At 42.3% G+C, this 18,222-nt stretch overlaps 2 protein-coding genes and 1 non-coding gene across 6 annotated transcripts in view; 1 reads left to right on the top strand and 2 right to left on the bottom strand.

Moving 5' to 3' along the window:
* Positions 1 to 7,817: 7,817 nt before the first annotated feature.
* On the bottom strand, positions 7,818 to 18,222 carry NOA1 (nitric oxide associated 1; the record flags this gene model as incomplete). Its single annotated transcript, XM_006109781.3, is given in 10 exon segments — positions 7,818 to 8,213; positions 8,889 to 9,009; positions 10,489 to 10,605; positions 11,714 to 11,845; positions 15,390 to 15,443; positions 15,446 to 15,553; positions 15,556 to 15,599; positions 16,493 to 16,657; positions 17,744 to 18,201; positions 18,203 to 18,222. Coding segments are annotated over 10 exon segments (1,422 nt in total), but the record flags the coding sequence as incomplete, so codon positions are not given.
* Positions 8,245 to 8,410, bottom strand: LOC111827073. Its single transcript, XR_002830549.1, has one exon. It is a non-coding gene; the product is annotated as a U1 spliceosomal RNA (small nuclear RNA).
* The window catches only part of POLR2B (RNA polymerase II subunit B), a 50,621-nt gene continuing 50,466 nt past the window's right edge, over positions 18,068 to 18,222 (top strand). For 2 of the 4 annotated variants that reach the window (XM_023758295.1, XM_014460166.2), the window contains exon 1: positions 18,069 to 18,086. The gene's annotated coding sequence lies outside the window, so the exon portion shown is untranslated. Of the gene's footprint in view, positions 18,087 to 18,222 lie in introns of all 4 variants that reach the window. The other 2 variants (XM_023758294.1, XM_014460167.2) reach the window with 2 other exon arrangements.

Below are 18,222 nucleotides of genomic sequence, written 5' to 3'. Positions count from 1 at the left end.
CATGGGGACCACCAGTTCTTCTAATTCTATGTCACCAGTAGGGACAGGATTAAAAATCAGTTTCTTTTCTCTGATAGTTTAATGGTATAATACTCTAGATCAGTGGTTCTCAACCTTCCTAATGTCGCGACCCTTTAATACAGTTCCTCATGTTGTGACCCCCAACCATAAAATTATTTTCGTTGCTACTTCATAACTGTAATTTTGTTACTGTTATAAATCGTAATGTAAATATCTGATATGCAGGATGTATTTTCATTGTTACAAATTAAACATAAAGCATACTGATTAATCACAAAAACAATTTATAATTATATATGTGTTTTCTGATGGTCTTAGGCGACGCCTGTGAAAGGGTTGTTTGACCCCCAAAGGGGTCGGGACCCACAGGTTGAGAACCGCTGTTCTAGATGTTTCCATTCCAAATTTCCTGTATCTTACAATTTTTTTTTAAAGGGAGGGGAGTAAATCTTTTCCCTTGTTTTTAAAAATATTTTCATTGATTTCAGAGAGGAAGGGAGAGGAAGAGAGAGAAACAATGATGAGAGGGGATCATTGATTGGTTGCTTCCTGCATGGGCCCCCCACTGGGGACTGAGCCCACAACCCAGGCATGTGTCCTGGACCGGAATCGAACCTGGGACCCTTCAGTCTGCAGGCTGATGCTCTATCCACTGAGCTTTCTTTTTTTTTTAAAGACAATATTTATGTCACAGAGGTACTGTAATGATCAAATGGGATATTGTGGGAAGCTGGTCTCACATTTAGTACATGTTCAGTGATTTCCTTTTTTTAAAACTATGTTTTCATTGATTTCAGAGAGGGAGAGATAGAAACATCAATGATGAATCATTGATTGCCTGCACGCCCCCTACTAGGGATTGAGCCCACAACCCAGGCATGTGCCCTTGACTGGAATTGAACCTGGGACCCTTCAGTCTGCAGGCTGATGCTCTATCCACTGAGCCAAACCAACTAGGGCAGGGCTACAATTTTCTAATCAGAATTGTAGGTCAGGATTTCCACTCATGCAGTGATCTGTCCGTGGTACTTGGCAAAAGTCACTAACAAATGTGAAAAGATTCCCAGACAGCCATGAAAGTACAGTCAATATAAAACTATCTGAGCCAAAACCGGTTTGGCTCAGTGGATAGAGCGTCGGCCTGCGGACTGAAGGGTCCCAGGTTCGATTCCGGTCAAGGGCATGTGCCTGGGTTGCGGGCGCATCCCCAGTGGGAGATGTGCAGGAGGCAGCTGATGGATGTCTCTCTCTCATCGATGTTTCTAGCTCTCTATCTCTCTCCCTTCCTCTCTGTAAAAAATCAATAAAATATATTTTAAAAAAAATAAATAAAACTATCTGAGATGGTAAGGCAGCGTGGAAATCACACTGAGACATTTGTTAAGGTTTGGGTGGCACTGGTAAAGTAAGACTGCAAGGATATAGCAAAACACACACACCTTCCCAGCTCTGAGAGGTAATTTTTAGGGTAGAATTGTATATGGTAGGGTTCAAAGGAAGCTAAAAAGACAATTAAGTGGCAGTTACAGTTAACAAGAAAATTTTGTCATTACTTTTTTGAAAATATTTTTTTATTGATTTCAGAGAGGAAGGGAGTGGGAGAGGGAGATAGAATGATGAGAATCATTGATCGGCTGCCTCCTGCATGCCCCACACTGGGGATCAAGCTCACAACCTGGGCTTGTGCCCTGACTGGGAATTGAACCATGACCTCCTGGTTCATAGGTCAACACTCAAACACTGAGCCATGCTGGCTGGGCTCATTACTTTTGAAGGTCTTCAAAGTGAGCTACCTTTCTTTTTTGAGATAACATGTTTCCCTCCTGAGATTGAAAAGTTCTGGCCTTTAGACTTGTGATGGGTTCAGAGAGGAAGTACTGTATAGTGGTTAAAAACATGGGTGGGTGTTGAAGGGCTTGTTCTGTATTCTGATTATGATGGTCATTAAATGAACCTATACAGATATTAAAACCCATAGAACTATATATCAAAAGGAAAACAAGCCAGTTTTACTGTATAATTTAAAAAGCCCACATGGGTGCTGGTGTGAATCAATCACTTATTAGTTGTGTAACCCTGGGCAAATTATTTGTGCCTCACTTTCCCATCTGTAAATGCAGGTAATAATACTTCCTGCATGGGATTGTAAGGATTCAGTTAATATGTGTAAAGCACTTCAAATAGTGCTTGGCTCAATAAAGAGCTAACTACTATCCTCTCTAATAAAGGAGTATGCAAATTAACTGTCACTCTGTGACAAAGATGGTGGCGCCCATAGCGGTGGGGGGGGGGGGGGCGGATGCTGGCGGCGTTGCCCTGGCGACACGAGCCCAGCGTCAAGCCCCAGCTGTGTGGAGAGAGGGGCCGGGGGCCCAGCATCCTGAGCCCCGACTGTGCAGAGGGAGGGACCTCTGGCCAGAGACCAGGGTGCGAGATGCTGGCACTGTTGCAGGCCGGGCTGTGGGACCCTCCCCCAGCCCCCCATGCACGAATTTTTTGCACCAGGCCTCTAGTCCTATATAATAAAAGCCTAATATGCTAAGTGTCTGGTCGACCGGTTGGCCGTTCAACCAATCAAAGCATATGCTAATGATATGCTAAGGCTGCTCAACTGCTCACTATGACATGCACTGACCACCAGGGGGCAGGTGCTCTGACCCAGTAGGTTAGCTTGCTGCTGGGGTCTGCAGATTGGAACTGAGTGAGACAGGCAAGACACGCCCTGGAGCGCTCCCGCTGTCCCTCCCTGGCTGGCCAACCTCCTGCATCTCTCCCTGGCCCTGATAGTGCACTGGTGGGGTCTCTTAGCCTGGCCTGCACCCTCTTGCAATCTAGGACCCCTCAGGGGATGTTGGAGAGCTGGTTTCAGCCTGATCCCAAAGGTCAGGCCGAGGGACTCCACTGGTACATGAATTCATGCACTGGGCCTTCCTATATAATAAAAGGGTACTATGCAAATTCACCCTAACGGCGGAACAACCACTGGGCCAGTCATTATGAGGTACACTGACCACTTCTTGGTCCCTTTCCCCGGCTGGCAGGCTCTGATCGCCTGATGGCCACGGCAGGGACGGGGCCAGCGAGCCAGCAGGAACAGCCGAACTCTCGGTCCCTTCCTCCGGCTGTCAGGCACCTATCACCTGATGGTGAACAGGGAACCGGGGGTGGGTGGCGGCAGGGGGCGGGGCCAGCTGCGGGCAGCTGGGGAAGATGGCCCTGATCTCAGGCCAGACCTAGGGACTGTACCCACACACAAATTTTGTGTGCCAGGCCTCTGGTTATTATATAAAAGAATAATACGATATGTGGGCTATCATGATTATTGAAACTATGAGTAGTCTGAAATATAACTAACATGAAGTACTACTACCTTTATGCAAGAAAGGAAGAAACCCTAGAAAAGTGTAAATGCTACTAAGCAAATTTAAATCTGTTCTGTTGCTATTGTCCAAGGAAGATATAAACTAACCAAACAAAAAAATCCCCTCATTCTCCTAATTCATTCATTCATGCATTCATTGAATGCCCATTTTCCAGGCACTTACTGAAAAGTAAGAAATTATCTTGGCAGGCCATCACTGATGGTGTTCTTTAGTATATGTGTGTCTTTTTTGTGCGGCCTCAGTTTTCTCAAATTTACTTCAGCTACTGGCCAAAGGTACTGACAATGTCTGTGATTAAGCATCATACCTATTGCATCTACCAATGAAATATTAAGACCCAATACATTCTTCCACTAGGTTGATTCTGAGAATTATTTGGGAAGTAAAAGGAAGCTTTTGAAAAACAGGAATCCAGGGTTCAAGCAATGGTTGTTTTAAGGATGATCTAGACCTGTGGTCAGCAAACTGCGGCTCGCGAGCCACATGCGGCTCTTTGGCCCCTTGAGTGTGGCTCTTCCTAAGCCTTAGGAGTACCCTAATTAAGTTAATAACAATGTACCTACCTATGTAGTTTAAGTTTAAAAAATTTGGCTCTCAAAAGAAATTTCAATCGTTGTACTGTTGATATTTGGCTCTGTTGACTAATGAGTTTGCCTACCACTGATCTAGACAAACTCAGAAATATTCAGATCATGAAACTCCTTTACTAAATATATTTTCAAAGAGAAAATAAGGATGTTCTTTGACATGAAGGGAAACCATGAGGCATCATTCCTAAATGATGTTAAAGTATTAGACTTGCACCATGTCCTTCCCACTACAGGGCATTAGTGGGGCAGACACAACGGAGAGACACTGAGAGCAGGCAGAGGTGCTCCCTATTCGAGTCACATGAGCCTGAAGTCTTGTTTTTAATGTTTAAGCATTACTCTTTGACAGTTGAGAGAAAACAATCCCCGAGGGAGGAGGAAAGCAGCCAAGACAAAATGGAACAGTCTGAGAAAGAATGGAAATGATTCTATTGCTCCACAAGGCAGAGCCAAGTGGGAGGGAAGCCAGGGTAAATGATCAGAGGCTGTCTACGAAACAGCTCTCCCAGCACTGGGTGCCTACTCAGTGAGGCAATAACAACTCTGCCATGGCTGGCACAGCTGAAGCTCCAAGTTAGTCATCTGCAGAAAACTAGTCTTGATCTCCATTTTGAAGAAGTGTCTGAATGATCAAAAAACACAAGCGCATAAGCATGCATCTGTACTCCACTTCTTCTCGGTGGCCATGGGAAGTGAGTGTCGCAAGTAACAAACAAATTTAGACTCTGGGGAACTACATGGTAAAGCTCTAAAGATCCGTATGGCTTGCCATTTATGGTGACTAAAAATACAAAATGTGTTAAACTTAATTTTGTCTCAGTAACTGGAAAAAATGGTGCTGTTTTAAAGGGGGAAAAAGGAGGTATAACTTTTAAAAATAAAGCTTTGACTTGAGCCATGCCGGTGTGGTTCTGTGGTTGAGCGTAGACCTATGAACCAGAACCAGGAGATCATGGTTCGATTCCCGGTCAGGGCATATGCCCGGGTTGCGGGCTCAATCTTCAGTGTGGGGCGTGCAGGAGGCAGCCCAGCAATTGATGTTTCTATTTCTCTCTCTCCCTTTCCCTTACCCTCTGAAATCAATAAACATATATTAAAACAAAAAAACTTCTGAGTTTAATATTACATTGAAGTAAAAAAGCCCTTTAGTGGCACATACTTTGTCCTTTTAGGTGTCACAAATACAAAGAAGTGACATACTGACCACCACAGGCCTGCAGATCCAAGTAAATGACCTAATATAAACTTGCTTTCTAGTCACTCAGAACAACCTGTTCTGTGGAAGTGAGGGGGCTGTCCTGACTTAGCTCAATGATTACTGATTCAAGGGAAGTCTTTATATTCTGACTAATGGATTAAGAAGTATCAGTAAACTGACTAAAGCTCAGAAACCAATATAGTAACAGAATTTTCTTAAAGCACAATCCACTGTGGAACAGCTGAATAGGCAGCCGTGATCTGGGCTGCATTATGTTGGCAGAATATGAAGTAAATTAATACCAGATCCTAGCAGAAGTCCTTGACTGTCTAGGCATGGTCTTTTTTGTGTGAGGTTTCAGAACCACCCATTTCCTGCCTTTTTACTGAGAATCATAAAAGGTTCAGAAAAATCTGCTCTTTCCTCACTTTATAGGTGAGAAAATAACTAGGGACACAAACTTATTTAGTAAACTGTAATGTTTGAAACTCCTAACAAAGCACCTTGGAACATTTTAAGATATGCCTCAGTCAGACTTTATGAAACCAAAGCATTGAATTTTAGAGGCAAAAGACCTGAGAATATGTTATTAATGTTTAAAAATGGAATCTTTGGCTCAGCCGATGTGGCTCAATGGTTGAACCAGGAGGTCACGGTTTGATTCCCATGCCCAGGTTGCAGGCTCGATCCCCAGCAGGAGGCGTGCAGGAGGCACTTGATCAATAATTCTTATCATTAATGTTTCTATCCCTGTCTCCCTCTCCCATTTTCTCTCTGAAATAAAAAAAACACTCAAAACTTTAAAAGCCTAGAGAGAAGGAGGGAGAAATGTTCTGCTTTTGAAATACATATTTAGAAATTATCAGGTTGATGATAGCATCAGTTTTTAGGTTCTGTATTTCTCTATAAATGCCAGTTTTACCGTATTCCCTTCATTCTATCTAAAGAGTCAGGCCTAAGCTTCAAACTATAAACAGTAGATAGGAATATAATGGCTACAATTTAACTTATAAAATTAATGGTATTTCATTCTGTCCATAATGAAAAACTAGAAATCAGCCACCAATTTGACTTGGGAAGCTACTGCCCTCTAGAGCAGTGGTTCTCAACCTTCTTAATGCCGCGACCCTTTAATACAGTTCCTCATGTTGTGGTGACTCCCAACCATAAAATTATTTTTGTTGCTACTTCATAACTGTAATTTTGCTAGTTATGAATCGTAATGTAAATATCTGATATGCAGGATGTATTTTCATTGTTACAAATTAAACATAATTAAAGCATAGTGATTAATCGCAAAAACAATATGTAATTATATGTGTTTTCCAATGGTCTTAGGCGACCCCTGTGAAAGGGTCGTTCGACCCCCAAAGGGGTTGCGACCCACAGGTTGAGAATCGCTGCTCTAGAGGGTGGGTTTGGAAACGTCAGTGGTACTTTTAGGTTGTCAGTGACTGATGGGGTATGGGGGAGTTGCTACTGGAATTTAATAAATGCAGTTTTACACATAAAGTACTACCTTCCCACCCTAAGCGGTTTGGCTCAGTGGATAGAGCGCCGGCCTGCGGACTGAAGGGTCCCAGGTTCGATTCCGGTCAAGGGCATGTACCTTGGTTGCTGGCACATCCCCAGTAGGGGTGTGCAGGAGGCAGCTGATCGATGTCTCTCTCTCATTGATGTTTCTAGCTCTCTATCCCTATCCCTTCCTTTCTGTAAAAAAATCAATAAAAGATATTAAAAAAAAAAAGAACTACCTTCCCCAAATGCCAATAGTACTCACTTTGAAACACAATGGAAGTGAGGGCTACAAAGTTTTACAAGTTACATCTTATTCTAAGAGGCCTTAGAGAGAAGGGGGCTAGAGGATACACATTGACAGGGAACGTATGCTAAATCTGAGTCAACAGAAAATTCATGGATCTGACTGCAATTCAGGCCAATGTATCCCACTAGCATTTACTCAACTTCGGGATCTGGGACTTAACTTGCCAATTGTTCATTGTATTTAGCTAGGAATAATGAAAGGTATAAACTTCTGATTAATGTAATGTTATACAGTATACACAAATGTTAAAATGGTGACTATGGTTGCTAGAAAGATATAACTTGAATCCGTCTGTACCTAAGATTTTTCAGACACTTTTAACTCATGTCAGGTAAACTTCTGCTTGTTCTCCAGTGTTCATTTTCCCCTTCAGTAATAAAAATCTGAAATGGTCCCTATTTCCCTCTACATCCCAGCTCTCTTGTGGATGGGTATGGCAAGGTGACTGTTGACCCACCGATGGATTGTGTGAAATGATGGATGCAACTTCCAGGTCTTGCCCGCTTGTTTTAAGCAGGGAAGCTGCCGGCTCTTCATCTCTGTCCCTCTTCCCTCTCACTGGAAAAGGATGGCCACTTGAACAAACACCAGAGACCTACAGATGGAAGCCACGGAGTATTCCACCAGTTGGATCCTTGGATGACTACAAGGTGCAGAGCCACCTACTCATTTCTATCTTACTTTGGAGAAATTGATTTTCTGCCACTTTGTCATATGCCAATTGCTAAGTTGAACTCTCATTCAGACTCCAAATAAGGAATGACATCTGGTGTCAATAAAAAAACAGTAGTGAGAGAAACTTGAATGAAGCAGAACTCCTTTTTAGGCATATTTGGGTCACACATGCATACACACACCCTACAAAAAAACAACTTATAGTTACAAACTCAATACAAATAGGCACAGTTCTGAGTAGTTAAAAGGGTGGGCACAGGGGAGCTTGATTATAGCTACATAGTTAATACCAGCGCGAGCAAAGCCAACTCCATATTTTCATCTGTTTTTCTTCTTCTGCAGATTGCACACAAGGGAAGGAAGCTTCTTGGTTTTATAGGCCACAGTTCCTTTGATGCGCTCTCCTTTGATGTTAACGATATGTGGCAAGAGAGGTGGCCGGACCGTCAGCACTGTTCCTTGAGGTGTATAGCCTCGGAGATGTACTCTGTCTTTAAACTGAGGCGTTACTGCAACCCAACCTATGCAGGCACACAGCAGAACACAAAATGGTGGTGGCAACTATCTTCCCCCCTGCCCACCACTATCACAACTATGCAGTTGGGTTTCCCACATTTGGGGAAATCGCAGGGGTCGGCACATCTGGAGTGCAATGGATAACCCTCGCCCTGGGAAGACCACCTTTGTGATCATGGTATCTCCCCTGCCAGGTATATTAACAACTACCTTATTGAAAACACTAAACTAAAGCTTAAAATGGAGCATGGAGGAGGCTACTGTTCTTTCACGCTGTATTTTAAAAACGCATACCATGCATTTGTAAAAAGGTACAAATTTATTTTCGGAGAAGGTTGCATTTTCTAGCATGTGCCAGTAGAACAGTCACCTTATGTTAGTTAAGATACATTTCTAATAAAAAAGGCTACTTTATTCATCTTTTTAAAAAGTGCTTGGTGCCCTGGCCAGTGTGGCTCAGGTGGTTAGGCATCGTCCTGTGCACCAAAAGGTTGCCAGTTTGATTCTGGGTCAGGGAACATGCCTGGGTTTTGGGCAGATCCCCAGTAGGGGGCATGCAGGAAGCAGCTGATCCATGTTTCTCTTTCACATTAATGTTTCTTTCTCTTTCTCCCTCTCCCTTCCTCTCTCTCTCAAAAATCAATAAAACCATTAAAAAAAAGTGCCTGGTATAAAATTACCTGCAGAAGAAAACTTGATGTCAGCCACTGCTTCAGGTTTCCCAAGTCCTTCTTCTAATGTAATGTCTTCAGCAACAAGAGGAGGAAATTCTGCCATTCGCTCTTTTCCACCCATTGGAACCTTTCATTGAGATAAAATGAAGATGTTTGGAAGTACAAATTAAATTCCCTATAACTCTAATATAAAGTAAAGCACTGATAAGGTAATTCTGTACATGATCAAGAATAAAATCCTTTAAACATTAATGGTTGAAAAAGCCCCAAATCACTTCTAGTCAAATGAAGAGCACAGGAAACCTATAGTTCCCAGTGCCAAAGGTCACATGTGGGTGGTGACTCCTGATAGCAGGATCTACTTTATTAGTTTACACTATTTTTACAGCCCTCTATACAGCTCTACAAAGAGTAATGTTGGGCAATTAAGGCAACATCTTTCCAAATACTTTAGCTCTTAGAGTCCTGGCTACCCACAAAGATTAATCCCTGCCTCATGACAAGTCAAGGGTACACATATAAGATTCAGCGTCTATGCTTACAGATGTTTCCATGAATTGGAAGTGACTGGATAGTAATCTATATATATAAAAGCCTAAGTGACCAGCCAACCTGCCGACTGTCCGGTAGCTATGACACGCACTGACCACCAGGGGGCAGACGCTCAACGCAGGAGTGGAAACCAGGCATGGAAACATGGAACAGACAGATGAATCTCAGAGGGAAGGGGGTGAGGGGAGAGGGTGGGAAGAGATTAACCAAAGATCTTATGTGCATACTAGAGGCCTGGTGGGTCCCTCGGCCTATCCTGCGGGGATCGGGCTGAAACCGGCTCTCTGACATCCCCCGATGGGTCCGGATTGCAAGAGGGTGCAGGCCAGGCCGAGGGACCCCACTGGTGCATGAATCCGTGTACCGGGCCTCTAGTTTATTAACGGATGTCTCTGTGTTTAGCACTAGGGAGATAAAGATAGATGTTACAGTATAGTCCCGTCCCCCAAGGAAATCAGACGGTGGAAATAACAAGTAATCCAAGTGCAAGGTAAGAAATGTGGTGAGAGGCATAATTACGTATTATGTTTGTGGAGGCAGTACTGACATTTTGGGCCAGGTAATTCTGTGTTGTGAGGGGCTGTCCTGTGCACTGCAGAATGTTTAGCATCATCCTTGGCCTCTACCCACTTGATGCCAGTAGCACCCCCCAGTTGTGAGAAAATCTGTAACTTCTCTTCACTCAGCATTATCCAATGAAACTTTCTGCAATGATGTGACTACTGAGCAGTTGAAAAGTGGCTAGTGCAACTGAAGAACTAAATTTTAAATTTTATTTAATTAATTTAAATTTAAGAGCCACATGTGGCTACCATATTGGACAGTGTAGTCTAGGGAAAACACAGCTCAGTAGCTATTCTAGGATCAGCCCAACATCCCTTTTCTTACAGGGCGCACTTCACTTCATAGCCAAATCCTCAAGGAGAACAAGGTGAGGGGAGAGCTAGCTGATGGTATAACAAAGATGGTTCTAACAAAGGCTTTCTTAGCAGAGCTGTGGGACTATCAAGGTGTATGCTAACCTAACCATGCAATCATCAGTGTGTCGCCTCACCTTGAGTAATATATCACCTGCGTGCTTCTGATATATAGTGTCTGCCTTCTCCAAGGAGGTAATGTGCACAGGAAGGAAGTTGGAAGCCACTACTGTAAACCAAGCTGACTGACTTCCCTTAAGAAAGAAAGAAGTTATTTTACACAATGAAAAACTTGCAAAAACAGAAAAGGCACAATTAAAAAACAACAACACAGCTCCCTTACAAGTACTGGTAATAAAACTATATTAATGCCTAAGAATAAGGGTACAATGTGGCAGAAGCTGTGCATTTCAACAATTGATGTAAAACTATAATTCCTTCTCATAGGCTTATTGATAATTGTTTAAAGAAATGGTAATTTTATTAAAAACAAAGGGGAATACTGTCTTCTTCAACTGTCCCTGTTTAAAAAATTAACTTTCTGTGAGCTTCAAAGAAATATATATGGGTTTTAAGTGTGTAAAGATAAATTTCCAACAAATTATGAACAAACACCAAACCCAAGAAATGTACTAAAGCAATGGCCTGCAAGTTGCAAAATGTGTTGTTGAACATATCCATGTTTCACTTTCCTTGTTCGGGGAGCACTTCTATAGATACTCTAAAATCCCCAGAATGATGCTATGAAAACCCAAACAAAACCATATATAAAAGCATACATAACATGGGACATAAAGAATTGTGGAATTTATTTAATGCATATTAACCCTGTACGTACTTAAATGTTTGACCAATGATTTCCCTGTGAAACAATACCACAGGATAGGGCAGTATCTTTTCTTAATGCTAAGCTGTATGGGGCCTGAGCATCCTATTGAAGATAGTTTTAAGCCCAACTACCATATTCCGCTCCCCCCCGCCCCCCATTAATTTTACCAAGTTTTTAGAATGGGCATTTAAAAAAAAGAGAATAGTATATCAATGCCCCACATAGTCATGATCAGCATTTTGTCAGTCTTATTCATAAATCTGCTTCCTTGAAATAAATCTGAAAACTGTCACATTTTTTTTTATTGATTTCAAAGAGGGAGAGGGGGAAAGAGATAGAAACATCAATGATGAGGGAGAATCATTGATTGGCTGCCTCATGCATGCCCCACACTGGGGACCAAGCCCACAACCCAGGCATGTGCCCTGACCGGGAATCGAACCATGACCACCAGGTTCATAGGTCGACGCTCAACCACTGAGCCACACCAGCTGGGGACTAAGTAACTTTTTGATGATACAGACTTCCCTTACCTGCAGAAAATCTATGCGTCCTAAGGCACCCAAAAATAGAACCATTCCAGGTTTAAGCACAAAAGTTCTTGGAATAATGGAGTGCGTTGGCAAGACAATATTCACTTCTTTTTCTGTTAGAAGTTTTAAAATCTGTGAAGTAAAGGGTAGATATTTTGAAAGAATTACTTTTATTGAAAATATATGATTTACCTAAGAGATAAACAGTGATGAAAAAAATATTCCAGACTTCACACTAAACCAAAGTATGTCATAATTTGCTGCACATAAAATTTATTCATTCTCTCCATCAAAATGAATCAATTTACTAATGGCTCTACTCTTGTTTCACAACTTAATCTTGAGTAATGACAAAATAAATTTATGAGCGTGCGATTTTCTTTCTTATGTCAGTAGAATCCCCCTAATGTCAAAATTGGCATGAACTGAAAACAGTGATGATTCAATTCCAAAAGAGAATAAATGTTCTCACCATCAAGGCTTATAGGGAGCAGCAGTTTTCAGCTAAAGGTAAAGTAATAAGTTATCTTATGTCCTAGTGGCAAGTATGTGCGAATTAAATGCAAAATGGTCACAGCATTTTAGGAACAGGTAAAGAGCTTGAACAAACTCTTCCTAAATTCCGGTCTTTAGTTTCCTTATTTACCCCAAATACTCAGCAAAAAGTGGCTTCTAAGGATGAAGAGTTCCTTAATAGACTAAAGAAAACAGAAAAGGAAAGCCAGGAAGTACAATATCCTAGTAAGATTTAAGGAACCAAAATTTGATTTAACAAGAAAAAGAATAGGGAAGGTAAAAAAAATGGGATAAAAGAAAACTTTTGTGAACTTGCTTAAAGAAATAGAAAATATGTGATACCACCCTGGCTAGATGGCTCAGTGGTTGAGCATTGACCTTTGAACCAGGAGGTCATGGTTCAATTTCCAGTCAGGGCACATATATGGGTTGGGGCTCGAGGCCCAGTATGGGGTATGCAGGAGGCTTCCGATCAATGATTCTCTCTCAACATTGATGTTTCCATCTCCCTGTCCTTTCCTCTCTCTCAAAAAAAAAAAAAAAAAAAAAAAAAAAAAAAAAAAAGCCACCTGCAGTAAAGAAACCTTTAAACACCTAAGATTTCCATAAGACTTCCATTTCACAACAGAATTTCTTGGTTCGTTTTGGGAAACTGATTTAAGGCATCAAATAAATTAATCAATAAACTGATACTAGAAGCAAAGTACCTTAAACAACTTAAAGACTCTTTATATCTCAACACTTAAGGGTCTGATTCTGCTGGGCTAGAATATTTAGCAAATTCTTGCCTTTCTGACTATTTGACAAGAAGTGTATATGACTAAAGTAACTGCTATCCTTGACCTGATTCTAAAAGGGAAACATGAATTGAAGTTAAAGTGATAATACCATTCTGAGAATGAAACTCTTAAGTAATCCTGATGAGGCAAAGGAAGGAAAAGTACCTAAGAAACCAATGTTGTTTCACAGGGAGATACAGAGATAATTAGGTGAATTAGATACTGGTCAGTAACCAGATTCAATGGAAGCTGATTAATAGATCTGCAGTAAGGCTGTATCCTGGCTGTACACTTGAGTCAATGAATGGATGATGATCATTCATGATGATGATCAAAACTGCAAATAAATAAAAAACTGTGAGACTTAAAAAGTATGTAGGATATAGGTTGAATTTAATGAGATAGGATCAAAGCTGCCCAGGAGATACTGTGGTTGAATTAAAAAGATGTACAAGGGGCCCTAGCCAGTTTGCCTCAGTGGATGGAGCATGGGCCTGCAGACCAAAGGGTCCCAGGTTTGATTACACTCAAGGGAAAGTACCCTGGTTGCAGGCTCCTCCCTGGCCCGGACCCTGGTTGGGCATGTGCAGGAGGCAACCAATTGATGTGTTTCTCTCACATCCATAGCTCTCTGTCTTTCCCTTTATTTTCCACTCCCTCTAAAAAAAAAAAAAAAAAAAAATCAATGGGGAAAAAAAATGTACAAGGGCAAGACAGGTAACGTTAATCTTGTTCTAAATTATGCCGAAATGAGGGCACTCATACAAGAAATTCCATTCTTTTTATTTTTTAAATCTTCACCTGAGATGTTTATTGACTTCGAGAGAGAAAGGGGGGCAGAGAGAGAGAGAAAATATCGATGGGTTGCCTCCCATACGCACCCTGACCAGGGACAGAACTTGCAACCTTTTTGGTGTATGGGACGAGGCTCCAACCAACTGAGCCACCTGGCCAGGGCAAGAGAAATGTCATTCTTAGTGTCATAATCTTAACAACAAAAACAAATTAGAAAACATTCTGAAAGGGGCCTGGTTGATGAACAGCTTATCTCTCAGAGAGAACACATGTAGAAAATAAGGACAAGTAATCTGGATTATGTCAGCATAGAAAATATTCAATGTTTGTTGGATGAACTAATGAAAGAATAGAGGGAGGAAGAGATAGGACATTATACTTTAACATATTTCAAAGCTTTTTTTTTTTTTTTTAAAGATAGTTTTTTTTTAAAAATATATTTTATTGATTTTCCACAGAGAGGAAGGGAGAGAGATAGAGAGTTAGAAACATCGATGAGAGAGAAACATCGATCAGCTGCCTCCTGCACATCCCCTACTGGGGACGTGCCTGCAACCCAGGTACATGCCCTTGACCGGAATCGAACCTGGGACCTTTCAGTCCGCAGGCCGACGCTCTATCCACTGAGCCAAACCGGTTTCGGCTATTTCAAAGCTTTGAGGAACAATGGGTACAAGTTATAGGAAGACTGTTCAGCTCAATACAAAGAGCAGGTCAAAATCACACAGGTTACCCTGGGCGACAAGGTGACATTGCTTCAGCTGATGAGGAGTCACTCCTCACTTCAGTTCAAGCTGGATGCCCTCTGATGGATGTGTTATAGAGGTACTTCAAGCATGGAATAGGTGGCTGGACTGTAGTAATATTTATAATTTCTTCCAACCTCAAAATCTAAGATTCTATACATGTCTCCCTAACTAAGGTAACAAGCACAATAACACAAGTAGGGTGTCAGCAGTGAAGCCCAACAAATTAAATATAGAACTTGATGGCATATAGTTTCATCCCTGAACCATTTCTATGAATGAATCAGAACCGAGTCTATCATGAAAGTATATCTCCTTTTTTGTGTTCTACCAATTAAGACAGTACTCATGCAATTGAAAGTTAACGTTCCTACAGTCCAAGTGCCCAATAGTTGATGAGTGGATAAAAAAGCTGTGGTACATTTACACCATGGCATACTACGTGGTTGTAAGAAAGAAGGAACTCTTATCCTTCGTGACAGCATGGATGGACCTGGAGATTATTATGCTAAGTGAAATAAGCCATTTAGAGAAGGACAAATATCACCTGATCGCACTTATATGTAGAATCAAAAGAACAATATAGGACCAGAGGCATAATTAAATAGAATAGACTGACGGATCTCAGAGGGGAGGATGGGAAGAAAGCAACCAAAGAATATACATGTATATATGCATAACCCATGGACACAAACAATAATATGGTGAAGGCTTAATGGGAAGGGGGGTGGGGCAGGGTGGAGGGAGGGAAAGGGTGGAGAAATTGGGGGACATCTGTAACAATCAACAGAAAGAGAAAGAAAAGAAAATTAATGTTTTTAAAACACATCAAATACATACACAATTTTCCTTTGTAATTCCAGGGGTGTCATAAAACCAGTGGGCATCTTTCAACATCTTTCTGGGGTCAGTTTCTTTTTTGGGGGGGTTTAACTTGAAAACATAACAGGTTCCTTTTCCCTTTTATAGGCAAGGGGAATCAGATCAAACCCAAAAGGCAGCTTTACTCTTTTGTCTTTCGGAAAACAAAAAAAGTTCTCCCAAATCTTCCTAAAATTGGTTTCCAAGAAAGTTTTTTTTTATTTTTGCTTCAAACAAGTTTCTAAAAACTTTGGGCTAAAAAAAGGGGGGCCCAAAAGGAAAAATACCTTTGTTTTTTTTAAAAAAAACAATGGGGCCGTGGGAGGGAAAGAATTACGGACGGGGGCGGGGGGGGGGGGGGGGCCGGTCAAGCTAAGAGATCAACCAAAGGACTTGTATGCATGCATATAAGCATAACCCATGGACACAGACAGCAAAGAGGTGAGGGCTTGTGTGGGGGCTGGGAATGGCTGGGGAGAGGTCAATGGGGGAAAAAGGAGACATATGTAATACTAAACAATAAAGAATTAAAAAAAAAAGTCATCAGGCCCTAGCCAGTTTGGCTCACTGGATAGAGCTTTGGCCTGTGGACCAAAGGGTCCCCAGCTCGATTCCGGTCAAGGGCATGTACCTTGGTTGCAGGCTCCTCCCTAGCCCGGGCCCTGGTCAGGGCTCATGCAGGAGGCAATCAATTGATGTGTTTCTCTCACATCAATGTTTCTCTCAGACTTTCCCTCTCTCTTCTACTCTCCCTAAAAGTCAATGGAAAAATATCCTCGGGTGAGGATTAACAACAACAGCAGGAGTCACACTCTTGCATTGATCAAGTGTGTGCCTGGCTGTGTACATCGCGTATGAGGGAAATTACTGTAAATCAAACTGTTTGTAGTAAATGAAGGTTGAAAAGAGATACCAAGGAAAGGGAGCATCTATTTTACAGCTGCTGCATGGAGTCAACAACTCTACTGTTCTGCACGGAGGGGCTGTATCTTAGTGGAAATGCTTTTACTGCTGTATTTCAGGTTGCTCAACAAAGAATTTTAGCATAGACCACACAAGAGTTTCTTGTAGAAGATGCTTACCTACTACATAACCATGCTTTTTTAAGAGATTAAGTTGTTTTCTTTCTAGCTGACTAAGATCTTCTTCAGCTTCAGTTGCATATTTTTTCAGCCTTTTCCCCCTTTCAAACATTCTGTAAGGAGTTGGGTTGCAAATAGGAAACTTCAGAAGGTTCAGTGTGGTACCTGAAATACCAAAAAATATATTTTAATAAAACTGCACAAGGGAATATGGGGCAGAAAAGTAACATTTCTGAGGAGCTACACACTGAATTGGGTACTGTGTTTTATTTCACTGAACTTCATGACAAAATTATTCTTACTTTATAGACGAGGAAATAGGTTCAGAGACTGGCTTACAGGCTCAACCAGGATGTGAATCCCAAATCTGCAGATCTGATTTCTTTTCATTTTCACATACTACCATCTTACATAAAAGCACTTCTGTGAATAGTTCAGCCCAAGTCCACAACAGGGAAGTTAAACACTGATTTCGAAGGAACAAATGAGGCAGTTTTGTCAAATGTTAAATACAAACAGGGTCATAAAAGGACCCATTTTGTAATTACAGAAGTTTGTTAAAACCATAAAATCGAGCCCTATCCAGTTTGGGTCAGTGGATGGAGCATTGGTCCATGGACTGAAGGGTCCCAGGTTCAATTCTGGTCAAGGGCATGTACCTCAGGTTGCAGGCTCAATCCCCAGTCTCAGGTCTGGGCTCATGCGGGAGGCAACCAATCAATGTTTCTCTCACAGTGATGTTTCTCTCTCTCTCCCCCCTCTCTTCCATTCTCTCTAAAAATGGAAAAAATATCCTCTGGGTGAGGATTAACAAAACGAACACACCACAAAATGGACATTGCTTTCAACAAAGCCACACGTCGTACTGCATTAGTGAATTATTCAAAGGTTAAATGTGTAGAGTATACTGATCACACGAATAAACTCAAGATAGTGGAGGTAGGTTTAGAAAGTCCAAGGACTTCCATGTACACATCCAAAGTAAAGCTCCAAGGGAAACCTCAAGGAGAGCAGGGACTTTGCCGCCTGGTTTATCTCTAGTGCCTGGAACAGTGCCTGGAACATAGAAGAGCTCCATAGATAATTCTATTAGAAAATGACTGCAACTACTACATTTCCAAGCACTACGCTGACACAGAAGAGAGGTGTTATTAAAGTAGGGAGAAAATTATTAACGGGAAGGCTACAGACAGTACCTGGTGGACATTAAGCATCTCAGAAAACGCAGGGGGCGGACCCCCTAAAGCTCACCAGGCCAAGAGGAGATGGTGGCTCGGTCGATAGCCTCGGCGCCCTTGGCGATGCAGTAATCCGACTCCAGGAGCGTGTTGAAGAGAGTAGACTTGCCCGCGTTGGTGGCGCCCACCAGGTAGACGTCGCCGCGGTAGCGCCAGGAGCGCTGCAGGGCGGAGATGAGCTCTTCCACTCCGTACCCGGTCTTGGCGCTGATCAGCCGCACGTCCCTGAGGACAGTACGGGACTTGGCCGAAGGACTGGAATTCTCTTCCCTACCAGGTGGCCCGCCCCGGCCGGGGTCCCGCTGGAGCCCGGCGCGGGCACAGTCGTCCCACAGACGCTCGCGGAGCCGCTGCAGGTAGCCGGGGGCGTCCTGGGGCAGCAGGTCCACCTTGTTCCCCAGCACGATCAGCTGCTTGCTGCCGACAGGGCGGGCAGTCGGCAGCAGGGCGTCGGGCAGATCGAGCAGTCCACATGTAGAGCACCAGGGCGGG

This window comes from Myotis lucifugus, unplaced genomic scaffold (assembly GCF_000147115.1).
Source record: "Myotis lucifugus unplaced genomic scaffold, Myoluc2.0 scaffold_127, whole genome shotgun sequence".
Lineage (NCBI taxonomy): Eukaryota > Metazoa > Chordata > Mammalia > Chiroptera > Vespertilionidae > Myotis > Myotis lucifugus.
The sequence above is the reverse complement of the archived record's forward strand: the minus strand, read 5'-3'. Positions and strand labels throughout refer to the sequence as shown.